Consider the following 15,036-nt stretch of genomic DNA (forward strand, 5'->3'; position numbering starts at 1 on the left):
CTCCCAATGATCTAATGACAGCATTTGGAGGATGGTGAACAAAAACCTGGAAGAGTAGAACAAAGGAAGGATGCAGTTCTGGGGCTGGGGAGAAAAAGACAGTAACAGTGAGATAAAATGGAGCAAAACTGTGGATCAAATGAAATAGTATGATTTGGGATATTGTAGCTAAGACCACAGTAAACACTGAGTAAAGGCCACAGTGGTGAGAATCAAGATTTCTCCTGGATCTAAAGCAAGAATCTGAAGAATCTTTGCATTGTATGAAATGCTGAAAAAATATATTAACAGCAACACTGAATACTCAATCAGAAATATCAGCAGAAGAAAATAAATACCTTTTCAAAACCAGCCTCCAAACTACATAACACTATTTTCTAAGAGCAGTGTTGAATTTTTGGTGGTTTGCAGTAAGGGTAACATAGAAAAAAACCTCAGGTTAAGACTCTGATGGTACAGAAGTGCTGGGCACCTACATCTACACTGAATGCAATCTAGCATCACATATTCATCACCTTTGAAAATCAGGCTCCAAAAAGATAAAAGCCAAAATTTAGCGGGACAAACCCGGTAATTAAAAATACCTAAAGTCTGTGATATTCACCTGAAGAAACCAACAAAGGAAATTTTAACCTGAATCCCAAGTAAACTATTAGAGGACTACTTTTAAGGAGATTCTGTGGAAAAACACCTTGCATGAGCAGGAGAGATTTTAAACATCTCATTTATTCCTTGGAATATGACCTCCTTCTGTCATTGAGGGCACTCTGACAGCTAATGAGGTAGGTATAGTACAACCAAGTCTTTCCTGATAAAAAATTGTGATGGTAACACTTTCAAACTTATCGACTGGCCGACAACAGAAATCATGAAAATGGGTTTATGTATCCCTGAGAGGGAGTATAAAACAGGAAGAACAGGAATCTTCTCCATGGATTTTGGGAGAAGGGCCATCACTTCACTGCCGTGGTGAAAGACAGTGTTATATGAAAAGCAATGTATTCACACAGCAGTGCTGCAAGATACACAGATTTTATAAATGGGGGAGCCAGGAAAGTTAATTGACTTGCCTATGGCCATGAGGGCAGTCAGTGATAGACCTGGGATTCATGATCAGGCCTTTCTTGCCTCCTGCATCATATTCAGTTATCTCCTTGCTGGCCAGAGGCTCTCTGCGTGGTTGTTCTAACATACCCTATAGAGATAGTCATGCAAGGGGTGGAGCACAAAGTCACTGAAGAACAGAGCACTTTCTGTGCCAGGAAGCAGATTTCTCCTGGAAGCTGCGTGCAATTGGGAACCTCTGGTGGGAAGCACACATCTGGTTTTTTCACCCTGGAATGTCTGGTGCTTAAGGCTTAGCACAACGAGGACCATTGTAATGACTAAATGGAACAGAGAGAGCCCATACAGGCATGAATTACAAGGTGTCTGTCTGGTAGTGAAACAACCTTTTCCCTATGCTCTTTTGACCCTTAAAGACAAACGTTTGCCTGCTTAATTCAGTGGACTCAGCACATCCAACTATAGATCAGTCTATATTTCCATGTCCACAGGTCGGATATCTCCAGTTTTGTGTTCTTTTACCCACAGTTCCCTGTCTTTGGCAGGATCCACTTTCCGAAGCAACTGATCCACAAGTTCTACTGTCTGAAACGAAGAAAACAAGAATTCAAATGTCAAGGGCACACTTCAAGCAGGGAGTCATTGCTCTGACATGCAGAGCAGCTGTGGGCATGCCTACACTGCATCTGCAGACAAACAAGAGCTGCCTGTGCATGAGACTGGATGGACAAGACAGGTCTGAACGTGCAGCCCTGTGTAAGCAGAGAGGAGGGAGACTTAACATGAAGAAGCAGGGACAGGTTTCCTGTGCCAGGCAGCAGCCAGGCAGCCTCTGACTCCTGTCCTGCAATCTGCACTTTACACCAAACACAACTGTACTGAGTCAGCATGCATCCCCCCATGTTTTAGTATTTGATAAATGGCCAGTTTTTAATAAGGAACAAATATATATATATTCCATTTTCCAACAGTCAAACAATTCAGCATCTTCCTTGCACAAACAGAAGACTTCAAGGAGTAGTGCATCATGCTGGGACAGCTAATAATGCTGGCCAAATGTCCTTCAGTTGGTTTGTCTCCCCCAGGAAAGAGCTGTGATCCAGCAGTATGAAATGTGATCAGAGAGTCCTGGAGGAGCAGGGCTGCAGGGAGGCACCACAGCACTGCTGCAGACTAACAAGCTGCCTGCAGACACTTCTCCCACATCCTTTGACAAAAGCCAGTCAGACCAGGTCAGGAGGGAGCATTCTGCTCAGCTGGAGGGCAGTGAAGACCACAGAGACCAAACAAAAAGCACACTTACACTTTGGTTGAACATGTCTGTCTCGTGCCGCAGCTGTGTGTACTGGCACAGATGCTGCCGAATCATCTCCACCCTTTCAACTTCTAGTCTCTCAAGCTCCTGGACATGAAGAAAAACAAGTCCATATTTTTACTGGAACCTGAGCTTGGAGGCCCAGAGAAAGGATGATACACAAAAGGCTGCCAGTAGGTGCGATACTGCCCCAGGGTCATGCTTTGGAGCTGGACTCTGTGGTTGCACATTCCTCTGCTCTGCAAAGAATAAGAAACAGCAAGCAACAGCAGTCATCTCAGCCTGAGCCTAGCAACAGTAAAAAAGGTCAAACCTTTCCAAAAGGTTCCAAAATGGAGACAACCATTGAGTGGCAAAGAGTGGAGCCACTGCCTTCAGAGATGCTGCAAGCAAGAGGGAATCTGTTTCCTGCAAGAAGTTTTGTGTACTTTATTGCTGTCTACAGAAATTACAGTGATTCCCTGGGGCAGCAAAAGTACATTGGGGTGGATGGCTCAGAGCACCCCCCATTCCAACCAGATCCCTGTCAGAGCACAGTTCACCAGATGATGAGCTGGGAAGAGCTTCCACCTTGCTCAGCTGGCAGTAAGCAGAACCCAGCAACACTTTAGTTGGAAAGGCAGGTGATTTCTATCTTTCCTCCTGATGTTTTCTGCCTCCCTCTTCTTCTGGTTTCTGGTATTATACCCCAAAATCTGCATTTAGTCCTTCTGGACTGAATACACTGAGAACTGTGTGCACTTTTGGACACCACAATATAAAAAAAGACATTAAGCTGTTAAGAGTGTCCAAAGTGGGGTCACAAAGATAGTGAAGGGTCTGGAGGAGAAGCCTTAGGGGAAGCTCTGGTGAGATCCTATGTGGAGCACTGCAGCCAGATCTGAGGTTGGCAGCACAACAAGGATGTGCAGCTTCTGGATTAAGTCCAGAGGAGGCCACAGCAGCTTGTAGCAAAGCAGGCTGAGACAACTGGGGCTGCTAAATCTGCAGGAGAGATGGCTCTGGGGAGACTTCAAAGAAAATTGTGAAATCGTGGAATAGAAAAATTCATTAATGTATAAATGGATTTGGTGATTTCTCATGTGTTTTTCTTGTGCATTACTTCATCCTTCCTAAGGACAATTCAAGTGTTCTCGCCCCTAGGCAGCCCTGAACTGGTTTAATGACTTCTGCAAACAATTATTTCTTCTTTCCCCTAACGATGAGTTTTCCTTGGGTCTGAGAATGGGCAACACAATGTGAGATTTATCACCCAATTTTCCCCACTGCTTTGCACTGAAGTAGCTGTGAATGATGAATACTGTAGGCTATTACAATTCTGCAAGGGTAGTTTTAGATGTCACATACCAGAGTGGTGGTCACCATCTCCTCAAACCACTTGGACTGGGCTTGATTGTAAAGATCCACACAGCGCATCAGGTCATCCCCTGAACGAGTCAAGAGAGCAACACATCAGTCTTTTCTAGCCAGAACTCACAAGGAAAGTGCAGGTCAGGTTTTGTAGACCCCAAGGATTTGAAGATGAACCCTGGTGGAGCTCAGAGGAGTTCTGCTACATGGTATTTGTTACATGGACCAACATTTCAACCAAATGCATACACTTGATGTATAGCAAAAAAAAAGCAGCTGATTGGGGTGAGTATGAATAGGGGCAAAGACAAGATTTTGAAAGAAAATTAAAAGCATTAAGAGCAGTATTTTACCAAATGCCCAGAAATATAAAAAGACAAGTTACTTCAGTTAAACAAAAAAAGGCATAGAGGGCAAAATATATATTTATATTTGAAAAATAAAGTAATTAAAATGGGAAATCAACAATGGTGAGTTATGGAACTGCACTCTGGAGGTGAGACTGCAGTCTAAGAGGTCTCTGTCTCTAAGGGGAGCGATGCATCAGGACCAGCTGTTGGATGAAGGGATGCTGACTTGCAGCTTCATGCCTTCTCCAGCCTCTGGAGATGTCAGATTCCAGCTGAGCTCCAGCTTCCTTCTGGGATCAGGGCAGCAACACAAGAAGCTGCAGTTCTTTCCATCTTTTTCTTTGTTGCAGTACTCTGCACTGACAGAGGGGGTGGAAAATTTGGAAAACAATTCTCAGAGATTGTTGCTTTCCAGCTGGGAAATTCTCTTTGTTCTTTAAATGATGCCAAATTTCTCTTTCCCTCTCTGATCTCCAGCTCTTCCTTGCTTGTTCAATAAAAATCGATTATAAACAATTTCTAAGAACCCAAGGAACAAAGACAGACTGTGAATTTTCAGGTCAATAAAGAACATCTCTCATTGAGCCTCCTGTTGGTAAATCAGAACTTTTCTTTCTCCTGAAATGATTGCCTGTACACATGCTCACACTGCCAGTGACTCTCCCAGTCTCCTTAAAACCCAGACACCTGTCCTGAAGTTTTAAAAACCTCAGAACTCTGAAGGAGCACTCTGACAAGGAGCAGCCCTTGTTGAAGGGATGAAACATGGAAGCCCTAGCTAAAACTTATTTTCAGCAAAGTTCAGCTGTATGTATCAGCTCTGTATCTCAAAGAAGCTCCTGATGGATCCTGCAGATGTGGCTAGAGCCTCTGCAAAACATGCACAGCTCACAGCAAGTGGCTGCATCCTCAGCACAGTACAGTACACACTACAATATTCCTAGAAGAGAAATGATTTTAGTCACTGAGTAGCAGTAGAAAAAAAAAGCAAAAAAATCACTTTCAAGGAAAAAGACAGTAATAGTAAGTGTAATAGGCACCCACAAAGTTGTGGGTGAGTGTGATTTAGGAAAGAACCAAGGAAGGAACTATGATTTATGGAAGAAACACCCTCAGCTAAGCTTTTCTGAATCTGACTTTGGAAGTTCCACAAACATTCAATAATCTAAGGACACTTTCATGAAACAGCAAGATAACTCACCCTACTTTTCTTGTTCTCACCTCAGCTATCAATAATTGGTGACATCTGAGCTGGAAAAACTAGGCTTGTTTCTTCTGAGGATTTAGCATCACACAGATTTGTAGCTACAATATTACAAACAAGAGCCACGTGGATAGATGGATGGATGGATGGATGGATGGATGGATGGAGGATGGATGATGGATGGATGGATGGATGGATGGATGGATGGATGGATGGATGATGGATGATGGATGGATGGATGGATGATGGATGGATGGATGATGGATGGATGGATGGATGATGGATGGATGATGGATGGATGATGGATGGATGGATGGATGATGGATGGATGGATGGATGGAAGAATGGATGGATGGATGATGGATGGATGATGGATGGATGATGGATGGATGGATGGATGATGGATGGATGGATGGATGGAAGAATGGATGGATGGATGGATGGATGGATGATGGATGGATGATGGATGATGGATGATGGATGATGGATGGATGATGGATGGATGGATGATGGATGATGGATGGATGATGGATGGATGGATGATGGATGGATGGATGATGGATGGATGGATGATGGATGGATGGATGATGGATGATGGATGGATGATGGATGGATGATGGATGGATGATGGATGGATGATGGATGATGGATGATGGATGGATGGATGGATGGATGGATGATGGATGATGGATGGATGATGGATGGACAGATGATGGATGGACGGATGGATGATGGATGGATGGATGGATGATGGATGGATGGATGATGGATGGATGATGGATGGATGGATGGATGGATGGATGGATGGATGGCAGGTGCATTCCACCTTGCTCTCGCCATGTGCTGAGGGTACTCACCTGCCTGGGTGGACTTCCGTCTGGCCTTCTTGATTTCCTCTTCTGTCTTGTTGCTGAGTTTCACCTCTAGCTGCTGTGTTTTCATTTCCAGATCCTTCTGCCTCTCTGTCAAGGCTTTCCGGGCCTTGGAGTAATTAAAGAAGATTCGGTAGTTACAGAGAAGAAGAAGGTAGTTACAGGCAGCTGCTTTCAGCCGTCTAGGACTCCTTCACACAAGCATTTCTCAGCAAGAAGTCAGCAGCTTTGCATGAAACTGGGTCCTAACAGGGATTCAGGTTCTTACAACATCATGTGCAGTTCACAAAAGTGTCTTATGATCACAGAGGAGTCACCACCACCAAATCACAAATGCATCTGAACTCTTCACAGAGTTAGAAAGGCAAAGGACTAATGGCATCACTGCTCCTTAACAGCTTTCTCATTATCTCTGGAAGAAAAAAGAGCAGCAGCCTCTTTCAAATGCCTTAAGCAGAATCATTACCAAGACACCTCTTCCATTCACTTTTCTTAGAATCTGAATCATTGAAGTAATTTCAAGGATCTTACAAAATTTGTCTTTAAGTATGTTCAATGTACACCTATCACAAACTAATAACAGGAACTTAATTCAGAAAAACTTATTCAGGTTCATGCCAACAGAAATCAAGAACCTGAGGTCTGGTTACAACTGATGACTTAAACTACTTTACACAGAAGTTCTTCAAGCTGCTAAAACCTGTTTTATCAGTACAAATATATATTATACAGCTAAATTAGTAAAGTACCTTAACAAATAAACATCATTACATGCAGGCTGATAAATACATAAAAATCACTTGTTGTGCATCCATTTGTTATAAAACCTGCCATGTATGTTCTTTATACTGTACTAGTGTTCCAAACTAAACTGCCATGACTGTATTTTCTTAGCACCTTGCAGTTTTCTACAGTCACACCAGCCTAAATGTTACAGCACTGTTGAAGCATTCCAGGATTTTTTTCCATGTTCTGAGGCCCTGGCTGGGTCCTGCAGGTTTGGAGAGGAAGCTGCAGGAGAGCAATCCATGAGAGGCCGAGTGTTCCACAGGCACTGCAGCCACAGCTCTTCCTGCTCTCACTCCTTCTTCCCAAGGTTATTCCTAATTCACCTTCCCAATATTGCTACTGAGCTGCTTTGCAGATAGGAGCGTGAAGAACTTTGTGCTTTGTGGAAAAATGCCTCCCTTGCCTACACTCAGCCTAACGACCTTGTGTATCCTGCAACAGTTCTGTCCCCCAGGGAACTCCTGCTGAGCTTTAATGAAAGCACAAACAGCTTTGGGGATGACTGGGAATGCTATTTTCCTTCACAATTTGCATCCAAAAGCAAATCTCATGAGGATACAGTTCAGCAGCTGAGGCACAAGCATCCCCATTTCTGCCAGCTGCTGGGGGATCATATTTTGTGGGTGTAACTCCCTGCACCACAACCTCAGCTACCTCCTGCTTCGTGTTTCATCAGCCCATTACTGGCTGCTGCTGCTGTTTGGATTTTTTCAGTGAGGATGCTTCTTGTGAAGGGTTTGTGATTTGGCAGACCAGGGTCCAGCTGCCCTCCTCAGCCATCTGCTCTTGGCCACAGAGCCAGGTGAGCCTTTGACCTGACCCTGCTGCAAGGTGTTTTAAATTTTGAGGACAATAGATGCACAAGAGTAAGAAGTATTTGCATCAAATGTATTAGAAATGTATTGCCCCAAGTTGGGAAGGGGAGGATGAAGCAAAAAGCCACCTCAGCAGTGAAGATGTTTGCCCCCCACTTCCCAGATCTCAGCTAAAGACCAAACTATGCCTGGGGCTGGGCAGAGCACAGCTAACAGTGAAAGCCCTCAGCAGGAACAGCTGTGGTCCTTTGGGACAGAACAGAAACTCTTCATGGGGCAGCTGCTCTTCTGCTCAAACCAGCAGCATCTCAGAAAGCCTCCAGGCTGTTCCCTGCTCCCACCTTTTCCACGGCTGTGTAGCGGCTGGCCAGGTGCTTCCGTAAGTCTGCGATGTGGTGGTCACACTTCTTCATGTCCTTCTTGAAGTTCTCTCTGAAGTTGAGCAGGGGTTTCTCCACCTCACTCTGAAGCTGCCAATGAAAACAAAGGAAGAAATGGCAGTAATGAGCAGCCAGGCTCCTCACTCCTCACACAACCACACAATTGTTAAGCTGGAAAAAACCTCCAAGATCATCAAGTCCCATCGTTAACGCAGGGCTGCCAGGTCCACCACTAAACCCTGCCCCTGCAGTGCCACAGCCACGTGTTTCCTGCACACAAACAGTGGGAACAATTTAGAGGATGCTACAAGAGTTCCTGTGCACTGTTTAAGGAGAAGTAAAACAATGGAAAAGCCCCTCTCTACCTGGCCTGCCTACACACACACATCACTCCAGGCTACACATTTTCCTTTTGGAAAACAATACAGGAGGACAAAGGGGAGCAAAAAGTATTTCACTAATTACAGCCCTGATGTCGAAGTTTAAGACAGAGCAGTGGGTTACCAAGGCAGCAGCTGGTTGCCTGAGTAACCTCTGCTGAATTACTTACAAATGGTGCAGAGCTATAATTTTCCTCCAGAACATGGCTGTTGTGCTATCTGCCACTGTATTGAACTTGAACACCCACAGAGGTTAAGAGAATGTAACAGGATTCAAGAGCATGTCACATGTGGTGGAAAAAACCCAGATAAATACCGTAATTTGTAAAGGAAATCTCCTTGGGCATCACTAGAGATAAAACCCAAATATAACATGATGTTCCCAGCACACTTTTGAGAAAGGCTAATGATACAAAAAAAAAGCGTTCTGGTTCTCTTCCTTCCAGACAGGTAGAGTAGATTCTTGCTGAGAAGCCAAATACTACCTTTCATTTCTTCCTTTGCAGAAGTAAAGTGTACAAGCACTAGTTAAATTTACTGGCTGGAACACAGAGCCCAGATGAACAACATCTAGAATCAGTTTTACTTCTTTTTTATGAAAAATTAAGGCTAGATGTGTTTCAATTTACTCATCAGGTAGACTAAATAAACTGATTTGGGGAGGAAGATTTGGACAGAGTTTCAGTATATTTGTTCACCAACTTACTAATTCTTCTAAATTTGTACCACATGCATGTGTATTTCCCCCAGTAACATGCACTGAAGGGAGAGGCCCAGAAATTCAGGGCAAAAATCTTTGGAAAGAAAGAACCATTTACCTTAGAAGAAAATTTGAGATGAACCTCTGCTTCATCAGCTAAACTCTTCTTGAGCTGAGCCCAAGCTTCTCCCAGTGTGCTGAAGGAAGAGAAGGACAATGATCAGTCTCTCCCCCACCCATCCTCTTGGGATCTGTCAGATAAATCTGGCACAACACTTCGTACCATATCCTGATCAGCAAAATCATGGAAAAGGGTAACAGAAATCTGAGAAAACAACCAACCTTTGTGACCAGGGCAGAATTCTGTTGGCACAGTTTGCAGCAGATCTTTGGATTGCGTTTGAAAACACAATTCATGACAATCTCCACTTACAGAGCATCCACAAGGAAGATCCTTCAGTATCTTACCCTTACCATAACAAAGTTTCCAGCAATGCAGTTTTGCCACTACCTCTTCTACTTTGCACCCTACCTCAGAGAAAGGACTTTCACTTCAGGTGAAAAGTCTTGGAGAAGCCTTTTAGCACTTGAAAATTTCTCCATTGTCTTTTTCTTTCAGATTATTTTCTTTCAGATTATTTCCAAGATAGTGGCAGCTGAGGCACACTCCTCCAGACCCTCTATGACAACCTAGACTCCTCTTGAAGCATCATAACCAAAACTACACTGCCCCTAGTACAGTAAACTCCAGTGGCTAAACTGGTAACAGTTTATTTTGTATCAGACACTCTTTTTTCTACGTATTTCAATATGATTGCCTTTTTAGATAACAGCATGAAGTTGTTGATGAATAAGCTTGTGATTCACTATAGCCAGATCCTTCTCCCACAAACTGTTATGTAACTGTATCTTTCACATCCTTTGAAAGTATAAAACCCGCTGCTTTGTCCTCATTAAAATGCATCTTTTTTTTCCCAGTTAATTTCTCCATTTTAACACAAGAATTCTGAATTGCAACCTTTTCTTCAAATTACACATACCAACCCTCCTAGCTCTGTCATATCTCTGATTACAGTAAATCCATCATTTCTTCGATCCTAGGTTGTTCATTACAAAATCATTTTAAAACCCTCAGAACTTAGGACAAACCCTTTGGGATCTCATTCCACAGCTACTTTCTGCAGCTTAGTTTCTGTAAGCAGTGGGTTTTTTTCCTACCTAGTTTTTTGCACTTTTATTTAGGCCACCATTTCTCTTGTCTGCCTACGAGAATCTCCCATCACAAAAAGCAATACTAAATTAAGAGCTGTGATGCTTGACCTACTCTCTTACTCCATCACTGAAGGAGTTTAGGTTGACTTGGCATTGTTCTCTATGCATACACAACAATTGCTCATCACCTTCGTTTTCCCCAAGTGAAACTTTGATGGTTTATTTTACCTCTTTGCAAAGGTTTAATAAAGCAGAACAATCTACAATTCCTGGCTCCTTCTATCCTTTCCCTTTTCAAGGATAATGGGATTTGACTGTTCCTGATAGCCTGAAAAATCACCTGTCATCTGCAATCTCAAACTAATGATCTGTCACCTCTCGTGCTGCTGCAAGGACTTGAGTCCTCAAATACAGTGTTCACCAGCTAAACAACTTAGATACACCTACAGAAGTGTTCCAAATATTTCTCCTTCCCCGAGGTCCTCTCCACTGGCCAGTTCTCACTGCCTCTAACCCTGGTATCTGATCCAGGAAGAGCACAGTGCCTTCAGCTCCACACACCCTGCACCAGGTCCTTTCCAGTTCCCTATTTCAATGTTTCTTAGGCTTGAGGGCTCATTCCCTCCCTTTTCACCTGCTCTGCCCTAGTTTCCTTCCCCTTCATTTTTCCAGTCATTCCCTCCCTCTCCCATTGGGGGTAGGAGAAAGTGGAAGGGAGATGTGGAAGAAAGTGGGTTTAGCTGTGCTAGGATCAGGTGAGCATCCACCCCTAAAGAGAAAGGAGGACAGAAACCATTGCCAGTGTAGGTGCTCAGGGCAGTAACAGCCCAGTTATCCCCTTGCAATTTCTGTCCCTGCCTCCTGGAAGCTGAACAGAACATCTCATGCAGCTCCAGTGCTGGCAGAAACACACTGTGTCAAAGTTGTGGTGAGGACAGTCATTTCCAACTTTGGCTTTCAGTGCCAGGGTGAAACACACAGAGCTACCAAGTTCTGATCCTTCAGGAGTGGTGTCTTTGCATTATTACTGGAGAACTGTAATTCAGTCTGAATTGCACTGCCTAATGCCTTCTTAACAACTTCCAAGTGTGAAAATGTTGGAAATAAGAAGCAGTCTGCTGCTTTTCTTGAAGGGCCATAACCCTGATGAGAAGACTTCTTTATCCTCCCTCTTGTCTGTGCTGCTCTGATTGTACCAGCATTGATCTTACACATCTACTCTCAGTAGTATATATTTATATATTCTATATATTCTTCCATTTTCTAAGTAATTTAGTACACATACATGCTAATCCTGGAAGGAACTAGTCCTGGCTACAACAAGGACAGCATATAAACCTGATTGGAAAGGCAACATTTTAGACACATATTCCTAAAAACTTCTCATTGACAACTTAAAAAAAACAAACCCAAACAACTCTGAAGTTGCATCTTCCCCAACATGCCCAGGGTGCTAATCTAAATAAACCTCTTCTCTATGGGAAAGAGCTGGAGAAAATTACATGTACCTGCGTGGGAGAAATGCCTTTTGTATTAAAATTCGTCTTCTGTGAAAGTCACAGAGACACACTTACCCTTCTTCCTGAGCAGCCAAGGAATTCTGAGACAGTTTGGACAGGTTCTTAGCATATTCCTCCTCAATCTTTATCCTACACTCACATACACACAAAGAGAAAATAAAAAGACAGCAGTAAGTAAGCTTTAAGGCAGAAACCCACACACGTAATTTGAAGAAAATTCTCTGCATTTTAACAGATTTTGCCACAGGAATTTTCCTTTCAGTCTCAGGGCTTGGCAGCACCAGTTTGATGAGCCGTCTTCTCCCCCCATATGCTAAAAATGCAGAGGCAAGAGCAGGGCTATATGCAGGACGGCATGTGAGACAAAATTAGCTGAAGAAGCTACAGTTCTGGAGAGCAAATAACAAGGACAGAGTGTTTCTGCTGTGCAACACGGGCTGTCTGCAAAACCAGAAGCACGTGGTTAAGTCTGCTGTGAAATGTGAGGCTGCACATCCTTGAGGCAAAAATGAAGGAATGCGGCGACCCAGGAAAAATCCAAATGAGATTTGAGGGGTTGGAGTGCACCTTTCTTAGGGACACCAAACACTCCCTGCTCTGTGTTAGGGGTGGCAAAGCATGGCAGAGAGCTTCTGGCAGCAGCACGAGGCCGGTGCATCCCATTCCTCTCATCCAGCCCACTCACTGTCCTTGTCTTCACTCACTGGGAGGCACCAGGAACAGGAGCTGAGCTCGCCAGTGGTGAGGGCACAGAGGAGGGGAGGTGTTGGCACACAACTGCTGTGGGAATGAGTGCAGGGAGGAGAAGGAATGCAGCTGTGGAGCGAGGGGACATGGGTATGTGCTGACAGCCCAGCAGGGAGGAATGAGCAGCTGCTGGAGCAGAGGTGATGGGCATCATGCCTGAAACCACCTTCCCTGAGTTCTGCTGCCACTGAAACAACTGCAAGGTGCACAGCAAACAGCTGTCAGCTCGTTCAATGGAACATTTCTGAGAGAGCTGTGTGGCTCCCAGGTAGAAAACCTCCTGATTCTGTGCAAAACCTGCTCTGAAGTGTCTGTCCACAAAGACTCAAGGTGGGGTATTTCTGGCATGCCCATTTGCAGGAGCTAGTTGAGCAAGTGCACTTCTGAGCTAAAAGGAGTCCCCTGAGCTAGCTGAGAGGGATCTGATGCTCTGGGCTGCTGAAAATATCCTGGTGGATGGTGTGGGAGGGGAAATGCCACACTGTTGTCACGCTCACAGTTCAGGGGAGGGAGCAGATCTGGGTGCCACAGCTGACAGCTCCACAGCAAAGCCATTGATTGGGATGTCCCTTCCAGCAATTGACAGGGATGAAGTTGGCTGAGACCCAAAATGACACCCAGCTTGGTGTGACACAATATTGCAGACCTTACCCAGGAGCTGGGGGTCCTCTTCTTCCCCCTCCCATGAGGACAAAACCAGCCAGCTCCCCACGCCTGCTCTAAAACAAGACCAACACAGGCATCAAAGGCTCAGCTGCGTTAGGAGCTCACTGTGAAAAGGGCCTTATCCAGGCACATTTCACCTAATGTACTTTAAAGACCTTCCTCAGGATGAGACTAATCTTGTCTGAGAAGTGACAATTTCTATGGACTGGAAAGACAGAACAGGTCAAAAGTAATAAAGGTGCAAATGTCTCTCCCCAGAGCCAAGGCTCACTGCTTTGGGCTCAATTCTCAGCCAAACTTCTAGTCTACAGCCTTCATCCTGCTGAAATTTGTCTTTAGGATGCCTTTGAGTGATTTTCTGTGGATGTTGGGTATCCAAAGGTGCAACAGTCTGCTGACTGTTCTGAGTTGCCCATGCAGACCCTCACAGAACCTGTGTCTCATGAACCGAGGAGTAGCTGACCATCTTCCATCAAAAGGTCTGCTGTGAAAACACTGAATTTAAAATCCTGTCAAGTTCTTCCCTGCTACTGCTGAAGCTGGGGAATTGTTGAATGTAGCAGGACAGAAGCAAGCCTGATGTCTTCAGAAGGGAAGAGAGCAGGTTTAGGTTAGATATTAGGAATAAACTCTTCCCTGGCAGGGTGGGGAGGCCCTGGCACAGGGTGCCCAGAGCAGCTGTGGCTGACCCTGGATCCCTGGCAGTGCCCAAGGCCAGGCTGGACACTGGGGCTTGGATCAATCTGGTCTAGTGGAAAGAGTCCCTGCCCATGGCACTGGGAAGGGTGAAACTGGATGAGCTTTAAGGTCCTTTCCAACCCAAACCACTCTGTGGTTCTCATGATTTCACAAGCACACACAAGGCACCCTATGCCTGGTGCCATCAGTGCCTGCCCTAAATGTGGCACCAGGAAAGCAAAGCCACTGGCTTTGATGGAAGAGCTCCTCACTGGTTCCAGCTCTGGCCTAGGCTCCAGGGTTGTTTCAGGCATTTGAAGTGTTACATGTACTGCAAATGGATGGCACTACTAAAAGAGCAGACTGCCTGGTAAGGAGGATCATCTATAAAAGATAAAAATAGAAAGGTAAAATGTCTATAGTCACAAACCCCAAATGTAAGAAATAAATTATTCTACCCCAGCCTGGTTTCCTGTCACCACCTGTAGCCAAAAGGGGCTAAAAACCAAGATAAACCTCAAAGAAGGGAAGAAAAATCTGCCTCTTGACCCTGCCTGATATAAACACACTGCAAACTCTGGATTGTGGTGACTGTGAAACACAAACACGCCAGAACTCCTGAGTCCATTGTCAGACATCCACGTGGCTGTTTGGCAGTAATTCCACCTTCCTAACAAAAAAAGCTACAAGTTCTTGTTTCCACTCATTTGTTTGAAAACTTTCAGGATTTCACTCCCTATATAGTCAGAAGCATTACAGATTTTAAGTGCATTTTGACTGTCCTAACTTTACTAGTTCTAGTTGATTTTTGATGTTTATTTCCTGTTCCCTTTTACATTTTTCTTTATTTTGAAAAAACGTACTTTGTGAGCCCACACTCAAATAATTTCAGTCATGACATATTATGGAGGATGAAGAAAACCCAGAGAGCTGCAAAAGGAGGCAAAGATGATCTGATGTGACTGGCACGCAAGAAGAAGCTAAATAGGTTAA

The 15,036-nt window shown here is 44.3% G+C and overlaps 1 protein-coding gene across 3 annotated transcripts in view; it reads right to left on the reverse strand.

The window, feature by feature from the left end:
- Positions 1-707: 707 nt before the first annotated feature.
- Positions 708-15,036, reverse strand: part of GAS7 (growth arrest specific 7) — a 76,813-nt gene continuing 62,484 nt past the window's right edge. For 2 of the 3 annotated variants that reach the window (XM_058852110.1, XM_058852109.1), the window contains exons 8-14: positions 12,007-12,081; positions 9,339-9,417; positions 8,102-8,230; positions 6,142-6,265; positions 3,728-3,807; positions 2,369-2,467; positions 708-1,650 (exon numbers count right to left, since the gene is read on the reverse strand). In XM_058852110.1, coding sequence (XP_058708093.1) covers positions 1,537-1,650; positions 2,369-2,467; positions 3,728-3,807; positions 6,142-6,265; positions 8,102-8,230; positions 9,339-9,417; positions 12,007-12,081 — 700 coding nt within the window. In that variant the 3' untranslated portion in view covers positions 708-1,536. The remainder of the gene's footprint in view (positions 1,651-2,368; positions 2,468-3,727; positions 3,808-6,141; positions 6,266-8,101; positions 8,231-9,338; positions 9,418-12,006; positions 12,082-15,036) is intronic. The other variant, XM_058852111.1, reaches the window with a different exon arrangement.

This window comes from Poecile atricapillus, chromosome 17 (genome assembly GCF_030490865.1).
Source record: "Poecile atricapillus isolate bPoeAtr1 chromosome 17, bPoeAtr1.hap1, whole genome shotgun sequence".
NCBI classification, from domain to species: domain Eukaryota; kingdom Metazoa; phylum Chordata; class Aves; order Passeriformes; family Paridae; genus Poecile; species Poecile atricapillus.